The sequence below is a fragment of the Chelonoidis abingdonii genome, chromosome 18, assembly GCF_003597395.2.
Source record: "Chelonoidis abingdonii isolate Lonesome George chromosome 18, CheloAbing_2.0, whole genome shotgun sequence".
Lineage (NCBI taxonomy): Eukaryota > Metazoa > Chordata > Testudines > Testudinidae > Chelonoidis > Chelonoidis abingdonii.
In genome coordinates, this window is record NC_133786.1 from 10,944,541 (window position 1) to 10,960,811 (window position 16,271).

The window sequence follows — 16,271 nt, forward strand, 5'->3', positions numbered from 1 at the left end:
ATGCTTCCTTGCTGCTTGGGTTCCCATCTCTTCTACTCCCCCAGACAAATTGTTCAGCCACACTGTCATCTTCTCCCGCTGCTCCCCAGGGCATACTTCCTGACTCCCTCATTACTTTCTCCCTTACTTGCCTAGATACTTCTCTCCTGGGCTGTGGCTGGCAACTCCAGTGCCACTGCAGGCTCTGGTCTCAAGGCAGAGCTACTGCTTCCTGCTATGCAGCTGCAGCTACTAAGTAAAGACAGCCAGACTGGCTCCTCTTCTATGTTTCCAACTGCTTTTACTGGCCTCTGGCTCTAAGCACTTCTATACAATAAAGAGCCTGGATGCCTACACAGGCAGTTGGAAAGAGCAGGACCTATCCCCATGTGACCCACCTGCTCCCTACTGACCACCAGCAAGTGCCCCACAGGCTGTACCTCGGGAACGACTGGTGCAGACAGTAGTTTTCCTGTTTAATTAGGCTGTTTGTTCTGGGATCAGATTTCCCTTCACCTGGAAATTCCCAGTCACTTCCCTGTAACCCAACTTAGCCGTTAGAATTTGCAATGATAATGAGTGGCAAATTAATAGCAGAGGAAGCCAAGCAGGGGAGAGAAAGAGAGAGCACACATGCACATCCCAGAGCCCAGGGTATTAAAATAAACCTCTGATCAGTCTCTGTCTGGCACCTTCGTATTCTGCTTCCACATACCTGAGTCTCAGTGACAGTAGCAGTTTTCGGGGCGAGAGGGTTGGTGAGGGTGATTGTGTACAGGATTGCTCTGCTCTGATTGCCGTTTTCTTCCTTCTTCCATGGATGAAAGATAATATCTGGGAAAGGAAAGGCTACCGAGTTAGACTCTTGAATTTACAGAGGTGTTAACTCAGTGGGAAGCTATCCACACACCCAGGACCAACAGGATTGGACCTCATTACTCTCCTCATTGGCAGGCTTGAGACTGAAAACCTCTCCTTCCCCTAGCCATGGTCTCCCCAAGGACAGAGGCACACTGGTGTGGATGGGCTAGGGAAGCTGCTGACTGTCCCACAGATACACCAGAACATCATTCCCCAGGGCTGTCAATCCAGCATCCTCTGACACTGCTCACATTCATGTCATCTATCTATTTTTTTTAAATAAAGAGTTTTGTATTGGCCTTTCCAACCACCACAATATTCAAGTCCTGTGAGGCTGCCAGTTGGGGGACAGGGAGAAAACAGGTAGAAAGAGGCTCATTGTAGCATTGCTTTAGCTTTAGAAATGCCTGAGGAATTCCGAGGTCTGGCTTTTCTCCCCTTATCCAGCAACAGGGATAGGTCAGGGGGTCTCTCTGTCTTCCCACAAGATGATGTTAGAACTACAGTAAAAACATGGACTGTACTGCACCAAGAATCACTCTCTGCCTGGGCTACAGACTGTGCTGCTCTGTGATGTGCTGGGATTTGCATGTGGAGCCAGAGATGTTTTCTACTGGGAACCTGGTGTCTGGAGCTGGGTGTGTGATCAAGGGTGGGCTGAGCTTAAATGGGGCCTGGAACTTCCAAAGACTTCAGGACTCCCACTGGTACCCTAGCCCAGCCAGCCTCACCCTCCAGGTACACTTGTGGTAGCAACAGCATTACACTAAATTGCGCCTCTAAGCTGCGCACTCCAGACCAACATGCAGAGGGCCCCTTCTGAATTGCCCATAGCACCTAGTGCTCAGAGAATGCTGCCTGAATCAGCTTCTGGGCATGGGGCATGTGCTAGGATGGTGCATGGCTCACCGGAGAACCGACGCTGTTCCATGAAATCCCTCTGGAACTGGGAGTCAGTGAAGAGCAGGTCATACAGTTTGTCCACGCTGAAACTGAACACCTCATTCATGTACTGCCGGCCGTTCAGATCCTCGTAAAAGGCCTGAACTTCCCCTGCAGGCAGGCAAAGACAGGTGAGAATGCTGCTGGCCTCCAGGCTCAAAGACTCCCCTTTTGCAGTGCCAGGACTGTACCCTTTACAGTCTGAGAAAGGAAAAGAGCCTAAAGGAGACACAGCTGTTCTTTCTTTTAATGCCCCCAGGGCAATGACCGTAATAGCAGTAGTGTAATTTACCCCACGGAGTTATTTCATTGTTACCCTTTCATCTGGCCCATGATGCTGAGTTGCTGAAGACCTCGAGGATCCAGTAAAGGAGGGTAGCACAGTATCCCCACAATACCTCCAATAGGGAAAGATAGCACCAGGGCATCCTGAGACACCACAGGACAGCCATACCCACCATCACTGCCCACCTTCATCATGGGTCTCCGACGAGTCGCTGAGCTCCGTTGGAATGTCCTCGTTGTCGTTGAAGTCCAGGGAAGGGGAGTTCACCGGGGCAATGATCTCGATCTTGTCTCCAATGATGTTTTCGAGAGTGAGTTCCTTCTCAAGGGGACTCTCCACCAACTCCTCCTCCTCCGGAAGCATCCCGTCAAACTGGGATGGGGCAGAGTGCAAGAAAGGCAATCGGGATGCCACCACAGAGAGCGACGTGATGTGATTTTGACACACATGCCCCTTATCGGTTAAAATTCCCACTGGCATAGCTCTTTCTCAGCCACTCACTCTCTCACACACACCCTACAGGTCAAAGACTAGAGCCCAGAGGAAAAGCAGTCCTCCAGGTTGGGGCTGAGCAATGGGCTAACCACCATCTTCATAAAAAAGGTTAAATTATAGAAGCACAAAAAGGTAGCCATTCCTGCAAACAGCATGATAGACAATGATGGGGAGCCATGCTCCTGCTCTAAGTGACATGTGATGGTGAGGGAAAGATTCACATTAGGGCTGTCAAGCAGTTAAAAAAAATAATTGCAATTAATCGTGCTGTTAAACAATAATAGAATACCATTTATTTAAATATTTTTAGCTGTTTTCTACATTTTCAAATATGTTGATTCCAATTACAACACAGAATAAAACGTGTACTGTGCTCACTTTATATTTATTTTTGACTGCAAGTATTTGCACTGTAAAAAAAACAAAAAAAATAGTATTTTTCGGTTCACCTCATATAGGTACCATAATGCAACCTGTTTATCATGAAAGTTGAACTTACAAATGTAAAATTATGTAAAAAAAACAAAAAAAACCCCTACATTCAAAAATAAAATAATGTAAAATTTTAGAGCCTGCAAGTCCACTCTGTCCTACTTCTTGCTCAGCCAATCACTCAGACAAACAAGTTTGTTTATATTCACAGGAGATACTGCTTCCTGTTTACGTTACCTGAAAGTGAGACCAGGTGTTCTCATTGCACTGTTGTAGTCAGCATCAGAAGATATTTATGTGCCAGATGCACTAAAGATTCATATGTCCCTTCATGCTTGAATCACCATGCCAGGGGACATGCATCCATGCTGATGACCAGTTCTGTTTGATAACGATCCAAATCAATGCAGACTGAGGCATGTTCATTTTCATTATGAGAGTCAGATGCCACCAGCAGAAGGTTGTTTTTCCTTTTTGGAGGTTCGGGTTCGGTAGTTTCCATATCAGAGTGCTGCTCTTTTAAGACTTCTGAAAGCATGCTCCACACCTCGTCCCTCTCAAATTTTGGAAGGCACTTCAGATTCTTAAACCTTGGATCAAGTGCAGTATCTATCCTTAGAAATCTCACATTGGTATCTTTTTTGTGAAAAAATCAGTTTTGTGAAATCTGCAGTGAAAGTGTTCTTAAAATGAACAACGTGTGCTGGGTCATCATCCGAGACTGCTATAACATGAAATATATGACAGAATGTGGGTAAAACAGAGCAGGGGACATAAAATTCTCCCCCAAGGAGTTCAGTCACAAAGTTAATTAACGCATCATTTTTTTAACGAGTGTCATCAGCATGGAAGCATGTTCTCTGGAATGGTGGCCGAAGCATGAAGAGGCATACGCATGTTTAGCATATCTGGCACGTAAATACCTTGCAACACTGGCTACAAATGCCCCATGCAAATGCCTGTTCTCACTTTCTGGTGACACCGTAAATAAGAAGAGGGCAGTATTATCTCTTGCAAATGTAAACAATAACAACAACAAAAATCTACATTTGTAAGTTGCTCTTTCATGACAAAGATTGCACTACAGTACCTGTATGCGGTGAATTGAAAATACTATTTCTTTTGTTATTTTTACAGTGCAAATATTTGTAATAAAAATAATATGCATTTTGATTTCAATTATAACATAGAATATATATGAAAATATAGAAAAACATCCAAAATATTTAATAAATTACAATTTGTATTCTATTGTTTAACAGTGCGATTAAAACTGTGATTAATCACGATTAATGTTTTGAGTTAATCGCGTGTGTTAACTGCGATTAATCAACAGCCCTAATTGATATATTTATTTTTAATATACTCAGGGACCAATTTTTCCAGGTTTGAACACCTGTAGCTCCCCTTGACTTCAACAACAGCTGGGGCTGCTCAACACCTCTGGAAATCAGGCTAACGCTCTGTGTGCACGTGTGTGCCGTTAGATCATGTATTCCCAAAGACCTTTTTATATTTCATTTAAAGCTGACCACATACATAAGGATATAAAGTATACAAATACATACATACACATATATATCTATATCTATCTCACATCCAAGTTGCAATTATCCTCAAACAAGCACTACAAACCCAGGAAATTCAGAGCTGAGATTAAATCGCAACGCAATCCAAACTTGTCAAGGTACGGAACCGTCCAGCAAGACCATCTCAATCACCTTAACTCTGCCTAGGAGTGACATCACGAGTGGAAACAGATTTTAAGGGGAGAAAACCAACAACCCGAATCTATCTTGAAAAATCAGTTTCCTTTAATCTGGGACCACAGATGCCAAAATGCTTTCATTGCCACCATACAACAGGCGAGGTTAATGACTTTCAGGGCAGCTTGCAGGTCTCCCTTCTTTTTTTTCCTTGTGGAGGGTCATAACGGCAGATCGTAGCAATGCTTGTGAGGGGTGGGTTATTGGAAGAGAGACTACAGCAGCAGCCTGTTACAGCACGGTTTATTTAAGAACTGTCAAGAGGAGGAGGATCAGGAACTCCTGTTTAAAGGGTGTGTGTATAGGTCTAAATAAATAAATAAAGAGAAAACAGTATCCTCAAGAGATTACACATAACTTCTGCAGGCTTCTAAGTTATCAACCTGAATCTCTCCTCTAAGTCACAGCCTGTCTTTCCTTCAGCTTATTTGTATGCTCCTGGCCTCTGGTCTGCAATCAGATTTTGGATGGGGTAGGGGAAAGAGACACATACTGAAGTTGGCGCTTCACTGCTCCCTGTGGAAGTCAACGTGCTGGCGGTTATGGACTTCTTGGGCAGCAGAGGACTAGCTTCAGGTTTGGCCTCCATGCTGCTCTTGGAGGAGCTGTCATTCACTTCATTTTCTTCTACAGGGATCTCCTCACAGTAGCTGTAAATCCAGAGAGAACACGCCAGTCTTTAACTCTGTATTTCCCTAGCTCTGGCCGGGACTGGAGATGGGAAACGTTGGAATAAGGATGTTCTCATGGTATTTTCCAGCCTGAGCGGAAGCAGAAATGACTGGGAACCTTGTGGGAACAGCCTTTTCCCAACATGGTTCCAGCCCCCAACATTTCAGGTGCTTATACAAATTATCAAGAGGTTTTGATATCTTTTGTCAGGATAATGCATTGGCTTGTGTGCAACACCATGCCTTCATCGCAGTGGTTGGCTCCAGTCAGTGTAACAGCCTGGTACTTGCTAACAGAGCTACTACTCCTTTAACTCAAATAGGAGGGCACTGTGATTTCAGTGCTGAAGGTCCATTGACACCTGTGGTACTGGTACAGGTACAGATGCATGATAAGCATCTGAAGCATCAGGTGCTCAGTCCAGACCTCCAGTCTGATCCCACAATTCCTTGCAAGCTGAATTCAATGGTAGCTAGAGGCATGCAAGGGATTGGGGCCCTAATTTCCTGAGGGCATCACCAGCATTCACAATTCTTCATCACGAGCTAGTTTCACTTACTCACCCCATAGTGTTGAAATCATCATCAGGAGGCACGTAGTCTTCATCATCGCTGGTCAGCCCCAGTTCATTCCCGTAACATTGGTGGACGAAGTGCCAGAGCTCCTTTGGACACAGGGGCTATGAAGGAGGGGGGAAAGGATAAGACCATGCACCTTCCATCTGAGAATCCTAAACAGTAATTAATTCATCTCGCTTAGCACTTACACAGCACTTCACACCTTCAATGTGCCACCCTAACAATGACTGACTCATCCTCACCACACCCACGTTTGACTCACCCAAGGTGTCACAGCTGTGAATAAAACCAAAGACACTTATTCCTCTTCTCCAACCATTAGGTAACACTCCCTTCCAGCGAATGCCAGAGCCCAGGAAAAGCATGGAATAAACATGCTGTGATACAGGTCAGGCCTATGGGGGTCTCAGCCTTAGGGGAACTAGTGGAAGTTTCTGTCCATGCCCTAAGGCACGGAACTGTTGTTGGGTGTTACAGTTTCCTAGAAAGCTGATGACCTCTCTCTTTCTCTCTATATTTATCGATTTAAAGCCATTTTTTTCATTTTCACAGGAGGGCTAATTTCCTGCCTGGGAGCTGAAGTGAGAGTTCAGTAATCTATCTTGCAGTGGCCTAGCGTCTTCTCTCTCAGGGCCAAAAGCTTGTGACAGTCTGTTCCTGGCAATGAACCTCATGGATGCTGGGAAATTGTTTGCTACAACGAGCCTGCCACAAAGCTCACTGGGTTAGCGGAGATTGTGGGTATACATATTCCCACATAGAGAAATTGCCCTGGATTAGAGATCACCCTGGTATAGTTGCCACACCATTACCATGCAAGCTTTTGCTGTTAGCTCAAGTTCTATCCTAGACAGCTCTGGGTGACCCCCTTGATTTCCTATACAACAGCCTCATGGCTCTTCAGATGCCTGGGAAGGAGGAGAGGAAGCACCAGGATGAGGACAGCCCTGGAGCAGCTTGGAAAAGGAGACCTGCTTACGAATCTCCCTGCACATCCCTAGGGTGCTGTATAAATTTCATCAGTCATGGTAGTTCTGCTCCTTTAGGAAGCTCTTCCCTCCTTCATGTGTGTTTTTACCCTCTTGCGCTGCCACTGCTCCTTCCATTTATGTGCCTCCCACTGACGCGATACAAAGGACCTCTGGGTTTTCTGACAAGTTTGTTTGTTGTTTGTTTTTTTTAAATAGAGGTTGCCCACATTTTCCTGCTCAGGTAAAGCCATTAAACAAAACAAAACGAAAACCAGATGTGGCTTTGAGGAGACAGAGCTATTTTCCCCTGGGGCTCTAAACTGAGAAGACTAGCGTTACTGTGACGAGATGGACTCGTGGCATTATTGTGAAGAGACCATACATGTCACTAGTTAGAAAGAGAAACAAAATTACCAGGAAGCTCAATCTTCAAAGCCTCGCCCTTTGAGGGTCAAGATCAGCTGATCAGAACGTGACTATGTCTTCCAACTATGCAGGGGAGAGGCAGCAGAACTTGTGATGCAGAGGTTTGGGGGGGGACAATAAAGGGATGGTTTGTTTCCAACAGGAAATAAAATGACAAGCAAGAAGGATTTCTCACTAATTAAAAAGAAGAAGAAGAAATTCCGTGAACCTTTCTGGAGGTGGTTGGTTTGAATTTTCCCCAGTTGTTGCTGTCTGTGACAAGGCGGGGAAATCTTAATCAAGCTTACAATGATTTAACCATGTCACAGTAATCGTCAAAATGATAGCACGCCTCAAATGGGAAACAGATTTACCATAGGGAAATCTAATTCCATTTCATCCTCTGCCCATCTGCAGTCTATTAAATTCATATGCTTTATCAAGGGCACCTGGCTGGATTGCTTTCTTCTTTCTCCCTCCCCGTTCCCAGCCTTGGGCCTTGAATTCGGGGAAAGAGAGCTTAAAGTATTTCCTGTCTTCACTGCTCCAAATCTCAGTTCCTGTTTGTTTCAAGCCTCGAACTAAGGACAGACTTTCTATATGAATTTAAATAAGGCCGTTTCATTCACAATGTTACACTGGTGATACATCTGTGTATGGCAGAGAGAAGTTTATCCTGATACATATTAACAGTGCCTTGTCCCGAAATCAAGGACTGCTTTAGTCAACATTTCTAGTATGTTGTGAGCTCACACTCCTTTGGCATTGCTAAGCACATCTCCATGTGCTGATAGCCCCATCTGTTCCATCCTGGACTCTCACTTCTGTAATGAGGATGGACGTACTGGTACAGGATGGAATCTGCAAGTCAAACCAGATACATTCGGGACTCCAGCTGCTGCAGAATAGGTGAGATATACTAGCACGTTTTGGAACCATACTCTTCCAGTGTTACCCTATGCATCTTGTATCTTCTCCATTGCTCCCACACGCGCTGGGATGTCGTAGACTCATGCTCTGTCTCTGTCCCATCCTTGACTCTCCCTCCTGCACTGTGTGCCTGTTAAGCCCTTTGCCTATGTGGTCAGAGAATTCTGCTGCACCCTGGGACTATTTTTGGGGGGGGGAGGAGGGGGAGTTCATTTTAAATGAGAGCCTTATGAAAACTATTGCTGGACCACACATGTATTCATACTCCAGCAGCGGTAAAAGAGGTGGGACACATTTTCAACAGAGAAGCTTTAATTTGTGTGCCAATATGCCTCTGCACAGAAGTAATTCTGTGAGTAAGGGGTAATTGCACTTGCTTGCACCTGATTTGCTTGCACAGATGTGCATTTACTGTGCCTACAGGTTCATGTATATGGATTAGGCACAAGCATTGTGGATTGCTGCATGGGTCTGATCTGGGGCAGCACACATCCAGGGAGCACTGCTACATGCACGCAGGAAAGTCTCTGTACCTTTTCGAGGAGAGCATTCTGCCAGAGTCTGAACATCATCATGTACGTCCTATCTCGGGCACCGAAGGAAGTGAAAAAGTGCTGAAAGGGCAGAGATAGAGAGAAAAAATGAGACAGCGAAAGACAGAGGAACCCAATCTCAGCGTTCATGAGCAGAACACATGGAGAATCGATGAGCTTATTGAAAGAACTTTTCAACTACTGAGCAAAGGGGGAATCTGAGTGTCACTTACCAAAGGCAGCATGTCTGAGGACATGATAAGTAGCCATTAACTCAGTAATCTACACTATGAGTCAAGAATTCATGTGCAGGGGGTTGTATCACCAGTGCCTTGGGTGAGAACATCTACCTGCTCCACAGGCTGTGTGCAATATCCCTGCTTTAAACCCAACCCCATGCTGGGCTCCACTGACTCTCTGCACATCACCTGTCTCCCCGAGGCACCAAATGAATGCAGTTTCATATTTGAAATCCCCAGGGGATTTATGTTACATCCCTATATCCCTCTTCCCCAACACCACAAGTTAACACTTTGCATTTATTTCTTTCTAGCTGAGGATCACAAATTGCTTTCAATTATGTCCCTCAGGTAAATATTAATATCCCCATTTTAGAGATGGGAAATCTGAGGTTCAGAGAGGGAAAGTGATTTGGCTAAGTGGCAGGGATTAGAACCCAGGAGCCATGATTTCCCAGTCCCCTTCCCTAATGCCATCCTTGCATAACCCTTTCCCCACACAACAATCCATTCGCTGTCCCTAGATCAGCTAGTCGTATCTCAGGGTCTGGATGCTGTCCCTACATTACCCTCATGTCCCCAAAGCTCCACTTAGAGGTGTTCTCTGTGAACACTGCATCTACCCAATGGCAACATCAGCGCTGACTCCACATTAGATCTTTATACCACCCCAGCCCCAGACTAGCTCAGCACTCACTTTGTGCAGATTGGCCAAGAGTGGAGGGTTCTGAGACGTACCTTTTCAGTGTCAGTGCAAACTTGGATGGCATTAGGAATGAGCCGTGCAGTTTTTTCCTTGGTCATGGAGCAGATATCCTTTAAACGGACTGTCAGCTATGGTCCGGGGCATGGCACAAGGGAAAAGGGATGAGAGAGAGAGAAAGGGGATAACAAGGTGAGTTAACGAAGAAGTCACGGCATGCCCAGAACGCTTTTGAGATGGGCAAGAAAGTGCTGATGCCCTTGGAAAGCATAAGCCTGATGGAGAAGTAAGAGGGTCTTTACCAGTGTTTCCCAGCGAAAGATGTTGCTGTAGAAGCAGATCCAGTTTTCAGAGAGGTAGAGGCGGCCTTGCAGGAGAATGTCTCTTTGAAGCGCACATGAGTAATCTGTGGGTAGACACCAGAAGATAAGCAGGAAGCAGGACCAATGGCATATTGCTTGGGTTGGCAGGCCAGACAGAACCACAACTATGCCAAAACAAGTCCCAGAGCTGAGGCAGGAAAAATGGCTGTATTTTCCTTTCCACTGTTCAGTGTCATTATTCCTAGCTCTGCCCGGCTGAACCATCCCAAGCAGCTCTTCTCCCTCCTTAGAGTTTGCACCTTTCAGATAATAACAGGTGGTTCTCAGATCATCACTCACACACAGTACAAGTGAATGGATGCAGTGTGATGAGTAACAGTTAAACCACTGCAGCACCGTGGCTTAATTGGGGGTGGGAGAAATGGGCAACATCATGAGAAGGGGGAATACAGAGCAGGTGTGAAGAAGGGGCTACACTGGAGAAGGTGGAGCAGAGTGACTGCTAAGATGTGTAACCCAAAATAAACAAGAAAAAGGCCCAGGCAGCAACTCTGGACCTCCCTCCTGACACACGTACGTGGAGCTGGATGGGAACTTGGCACAGCTGGGCCTCTTCAGTGGCTTAAACTTTACCTATCTGTGCTGCGGCCTTTGCTCTAACCCTCCATTCCCCTACCCCTCCACACACTACTCCTTGCCTGCTTATACTCAGCCCTTTCTTCTCCCCTCCATCGGACAAGTATTGTTGTGGTAATTAACACAAGTTAACAGCTGCAAACCAGCTCTCAGCTAACCCCTCGCCTGACTCACAAAGTGAGAAGAGGACTTTTCTCCAAGATCTCGAAGACATTAGGAGCCAGATCCTCAGCCAGAGCCAATCAGGGTTGCTCTAGTGACACTAGCAGAAAAAGGGCCATTTGCACCAGCTGAGGATCGGGCCCTACATATACAGGAGGCAGGCAACAGGATTGTTCACTGCGGTATGTCTACACTTACAGCTGTGTGCAGAGTACAGACACTGCACATCCCACTAGTATGGGTGTGAACAGTTGTGCGGAGGGTGAGGAGGTGCTTAGGTGGGTAGAGTACAGGGGAGTCGGCCTCACCCCTGCCAGAGCTTTTCATTGTGGCACGGAGCTACATGGGGCAGCATGGATGCAGCTGGCCTTTCACTGCGGCATGGAGCTACCACACCCTACACACCACTGCAAGTGTAGACAAGACCTCAGGGTGATCTCTTTCTAGAGGAAACGGATGCATGCACCTGCCCCTGAGCTTCCTACCGAATGTCTGCCCGCAGCCCAGCAGGGCACGGTGCAAAAGGGCAGGGAGGAGCCCAGCCAGTCTTACCGACTATGAGGCGCTCGGTGTCGGGAAGCTGTTTGAAGAGTTTCCTGAAGTCTTCGTTACGCTGTTTATACGTCGGACTCAACACCTGCAAATAACGGAGTGACTGTGAAAGAGGGACTGGGAGTGGCGGGGAGAGAAAGACAAGGACATCGGGGCATGGTGGTCAGGGAGGAGATTTGATGAATTTACAAAGCAGGGGACCAGGAGATGTTATTCCAGTGACACATCGAGGGGAAGATTGCGGGCTTAGTCTAGTAAGTGTGCAGAAGGCAGGAATAAAGAAGGAAGAGACCTTGACTTGTCAGAGAAGTGGGAGCAGCAAGTAGAAGGGCTGTGCCACTGCCTGCTCGGTGGCAGTGTGGAATAGCACAACAGTGATAGCTGCAGGGAAGCAATCGCAGACTGCAGACTTTCCCAGCAGCAGGTGCTAGAGGAGCTCTGGAGGCGGTGGATCCCACCAGATATTCCAGAAGGTAGCAATGCAGGGAATGGTACATGAACCCCCAGGTCAGGTGCTTCCCCTGCAGGAAATGAGGAAAAAACACCGGAAGTGGGAGCTCACGGATACTGAAGTCTGGAGCTATCCCAGCGGGAGCTGCCAGTTTGAAGACTCAACGGCAGCACACCCAAGACTGCCGACAGGTGTGGTGTCAGCACTCTCATGGGAGACAGGATAGGCTGCAGGCTGCACGCAGGGACTGTACACTGCCCCGAATGAAGACAATCAATAGAAGTTTTGCCATTAGCTGCAGCGAGACCAGGAGCTGGCTCATCTCTCATGTTTACTAAACTTTAGTATGACTCCATCTTGGCCAAATTCAGCCTCCCCCACACCACACAATGCTGACTTCTGAGAACGGCTAAAGTTCCCCTGCCAGTAGAGCCTGCTGAGAGCTATGAATGGAAGCAGATAGAAATGCCAATGTAGCACATCTCTCCTCTAATCGAGGATGCTCCCTTCTCCTGGAGCACAGCCCCATCTGTCTAATCCCTTTCCACCCCTGTTCTAGCCAGGCAACGCTTTCCATAAATCACAAAGGCAGGTGAATGAAGGCAGAGCACAAGGAATTCAGAAGCCACCTTCTGCGAGAGGAAGGGGAGGGAGAGGGAGCCAGGGAGATTACTTGCCATGTCTATTACAGAAGTCTTAGCACAGGAAGAAGTGAAGAAGAAAAAATCATGCAAAAATCAGACCCTCTTGTTCCCCTGAGAACTGTCTCACTAAGAATTTAGCAGCACCCCATTTGCACCCCTCTTTGAGCTTGATTAATAAGCCATTAATAGCTCTTCATTTCATCTAACCCCTTCAGAGACAGTCTGTGGACCCAAAGATAGGCACTTTATTACAAAGTCCCAGTCCTACATTGGACCCAGAAACTGGCAGGTGTGCGGACTGGGCATTTACTCGCCAATATGTCAATCTGAGCATCCAAATGTGGTCTCAGGGCTAGAGGTGGGCCCAGCGGAGGAGTTTCGGCCTGGACTCAAATGTCTCCCAAGCTCACGGTGGGATGAGCTAGGAGAAGGGGTGCAGTCAGAACTGAGGTTTTGGTTCAGCCCATTAGAGAGACTGAGTTGAGCAGTAAACTTTGGATCTGGATCAGAACCTTCCCCTGCAATCAGAGACATTCTGGATTCACAGTTTTGGCTTGGGACTCTGCATGAAGGCTCCCATATTTAAAAACTGGACTCTCCAGAGTCTTCTGTTTGGCAGTGGGATCTAAGTGACAAAGAGACAACCAGAACTTCTGTGACACCAATTAATGAAGACACTCACGGCTGGAATTTCTTCTGATCCTGGACTGTCATATTCTTGGGGTGAGCTGTTCAGACATTGCAGGTACCACAGCAACTCCTCATTCTCTTGACCCAGCATGGGGCCCCAGAGCGCGCCACACTCCAACAAGCAATCCATGACACCCCCTCGATACCTTCGACCTCTCCACCACCCTCCCCTTCTCCAGCTCACACTGCCACTTGCACTGGTTCAGATTCAAAGCCAATGAAGACACAACAGCAGCAGCCTGCTTCTCTCCTCCTCAGATTCAGCTCTTCCGCCCCAGCAGTCTCTGTAGCTCCACAGAAGAATCGCTCTCCAAGAGACTTTGAAAAAGTGGCTCATAAGGGGAACTCATCGGTCAGCACAACTCGTGCTCTTGTGGCTTTTCTCTCGCTGGTCCCCACTCGGAGTATCCCTTAAAGGAGCACTGCAAAAGTGCCTTCAGCTGGAAGAGTCCAAGCAGGGCTGTAAGGGGGCAGCAGTGCCTTACAGACACGGTCCCAATTTCCACCGCTGCTCAGGACAAGCAGTGACTTACATAGTCCAGCTCTCCAGGACCCCACAGTGTTAGCAGTAAATCACAGAGCTAGCCTCAATTTCTGAGGCTGCTCAGGACGCTCGTATGCAGCTCACCAATGCAGCCTGCTGATCGGAGAAGCAGTAACTTACTTCTCCAGTGCCGGCCTCAAGTTCTCCTCTCCCATCTGCTCTGAAAGGCAGCTTTGGTCTTCGTTAATTTTTCTCATGGACGGTGCGGGTGGGGAGATACTGAAATGACTTGCCCATGCTTTAAGTTACTGGATCTGGGTAACTCTTGTCAGCCAATGCCCTGCAGTAACCCAGGCTCAGCCCTGCCTCTAACAGATGTTTCCTGTAATGGAAAGTTGTTGGACAGAGCTTGTGTCTAGGGGGAGGGGAAAGGAGGAGGAGAGCACAGCTATCATGAAATCAGCAACATGAGGGGAGACTGCACTGGTCTGGGAGCTCTGTTACACCAAGATGCCTTTGAAAAACTGGAGCTCCTCCTTTTATTCAGTAACTAGGTCCACGTTTGCAAGGTAGGGTGAGGATTGCCTTCAAGCTCCAGCAGCTGGACTTTTTGAGGGTTTCAGGGGAGATCAGTTTAACCTTCTTCTGCAATCCACAGTGACTGCCCCCCTCACTATCCCTATCCCCCTTAAAGTTCAGAAATGCTCAAAGGAGGAAATGCACAGGAAAGCTTTGGTAATATGGCACGGCTCCTGTTCAGAATGCAGGGTCACTGATGATGCTGATTCTGTGGGAGCTGGGCCAGAGTGTATCCAGTAAAAGACTCAAAGAACTGGGTACAAGTACATCCAGAAAACTTCAGCTCTGGCAAAGCCAGAGGAACCAGAATAGGGCTTAATCCCAGGCACAGGGACTGTGACACACTGATGCAAAAGAGAGATTCCTGAGGAGACAGGCAAGCAGCTTTCATTTGGTTCAGTAATCTCTCTCACCCCGGACACTCAAAAGTGGAATTGCTGAAGCTAGACTGGACACAGATGTGTCTCTCTCAGCACAGCCAGGAAGGAAGCAATATACCCCATCTGCCAACAACGGAGGGGTCCCTTCTACAAACCAACACTACTATTTTCATCAGTGACACCTGCAAACAATGCAGTCACTTTGCTCTGTGATAGGGGTCTAGTGCTGCAGACAACTGCAATGTAAGGGCTTTGGTTGCTGTAATGAATGGAGCTGGGTGAGAAACTACTTCCAAAACCACCTGGAACAGTGTCAACTGATGTTTCTCTTCTCTTTGCACATCCACCCACCACCTCTGCAAAGCAGGAGCAGCATATAGTGATAGCAAGAGCCAGGCAGAGGTGGTCATGGTAAACATTAACCCTACCACAAACACAGGGAGCTGGGACAGAATGACACCATAGGGGTGGTGGTGGGGGCAAGGACAGACGAGATGTTGGGGAAGGGGGTGGATTTCATATGGAGAAACCTCCCTGGCTTTGGCTGTTCAAACACAGGCATAAATCCTGTGGCAGGAAACCCAAAGCAATCGATGCGGGAGGGAGAGGACAGGGAGGCTTGGCAAGGGAAGGTCTGGGTTGTACTACATAGAAAACTGAAGGAGAACATAAGAGACATTGAGAGGGAATAGAGATAAATCCTCTGCTCGGAGCTGCACCAAGGATGGACTTGGTCCTCAGTGTTTCACGAAGGATGTGCACAGGTTTTGGGGTTGAAACGGACACCTATGACAAAAGTGGGCCAAATTCTCTGCTGGCACAAGAGGGCAAAACTGTTGTTGCCCCCAGTAATACCAGCAAGGAACTTGGCCATATATTCTGCAAAATGTGTTCCAATGTCTTTGATTTGCTGGTGTTTGCAGCCTCTTTTGCACTTTCCCCAAATATTTTAACTGAAGGAGTCTCCCGCCAGGAGCGCACAGCCATTTTTAAAGAGAATGGCAGGAACGCTGAGCAATTTTCAAGTAATTATTGGGGAAATTTTGGTGGTAAGTAAATTTCGAATTCCCAATCACTAGATTAGGCAATGCCTGATTTCTAGGCCAGGTTAACAAAAGGAGTGCTTTGCTGATATGGCTATACCAGTATATTACACCAGCAAAGTGATCCTAGTGTGGACACAGTTTATATGGGTAAAACGGGGCTTTTGCCACTATAGCTTATTTCTACTCTCCCTGAGCAAAACAAACTATCAGCAAAAGCATAGTTTTGCTGGTGTAATTGTGTCTACGTTAGGGGCTTTGGCCTGCACAGATACATTGGTCAGAGATCACACTTCTTCACAAGTAACATAGGTGCGCCAGCAAACACTCGTAGAGTAGACCTGGCCTTTGTGCTAAGATCCTCCAATCAGAGAACAGACCATATCACAATGACATATACGCCCAATCAAAACTAATCGATACAGGTCAAAGTTTGAATACTGAAAACTTGCAATGAAATGCTGGTGAACTAGACAGAGACCAAGAATTATTTGCAGAAATTAGCCTGTGAATCCTTTAAAACAATGGCAACATT

General features: G+C 46.9%; 1 protein-coding gene across 6 annotated transcripts in view; it reads right to left on the minus strand.

Moving 5' to 3' along the window:
- GRAMD1B (GRAM domain containing 1B) overlaps positions 1–16,271 on the minus strand; it is a 203,686-nt gene that overhangs the window by 9,259 nt on the left and 178,156 nt on the right. For all 6 annotated transcript variants that reach the window (XM_032802336.2, XM_032802334.2, XM_032802331.2 and 3 more), the window contains 9 exons: positions 11,466–11,550; positions 10,095–10,198; positions 9,828–9,923; positions 8,851–8,931; positions 5,997–6,112; positions 5,255–5,411; positions 2,254–2,440; positions 1,750–1,893; positions 695–813 (listed from right to left, as the gene is read on the minus strand). In XM_032802336.2, coding sequence (XP_032658227.1) covers positions 695–813; positions 1,750–1,893; positions 2,254–2,440; positions 5,255–5,411; positions 5,997–6,112; positions 8,851–8,931; positions 9,828–9,923; positions 10,095–10,198; positions 11,466–11,550 — 1,089 coding nt within the window. The remainder of the gene's footprint in view (positions 1–694; positions 814–1,749; positions 1,894–2,253; positions 2,441–5,254; positions 5,412–5,996; positions 6,113–8,850; positions 8,932–9,827; positions 9,924–10,094; positions 10,199–11,465; positions 11,551–16,271) is intronic.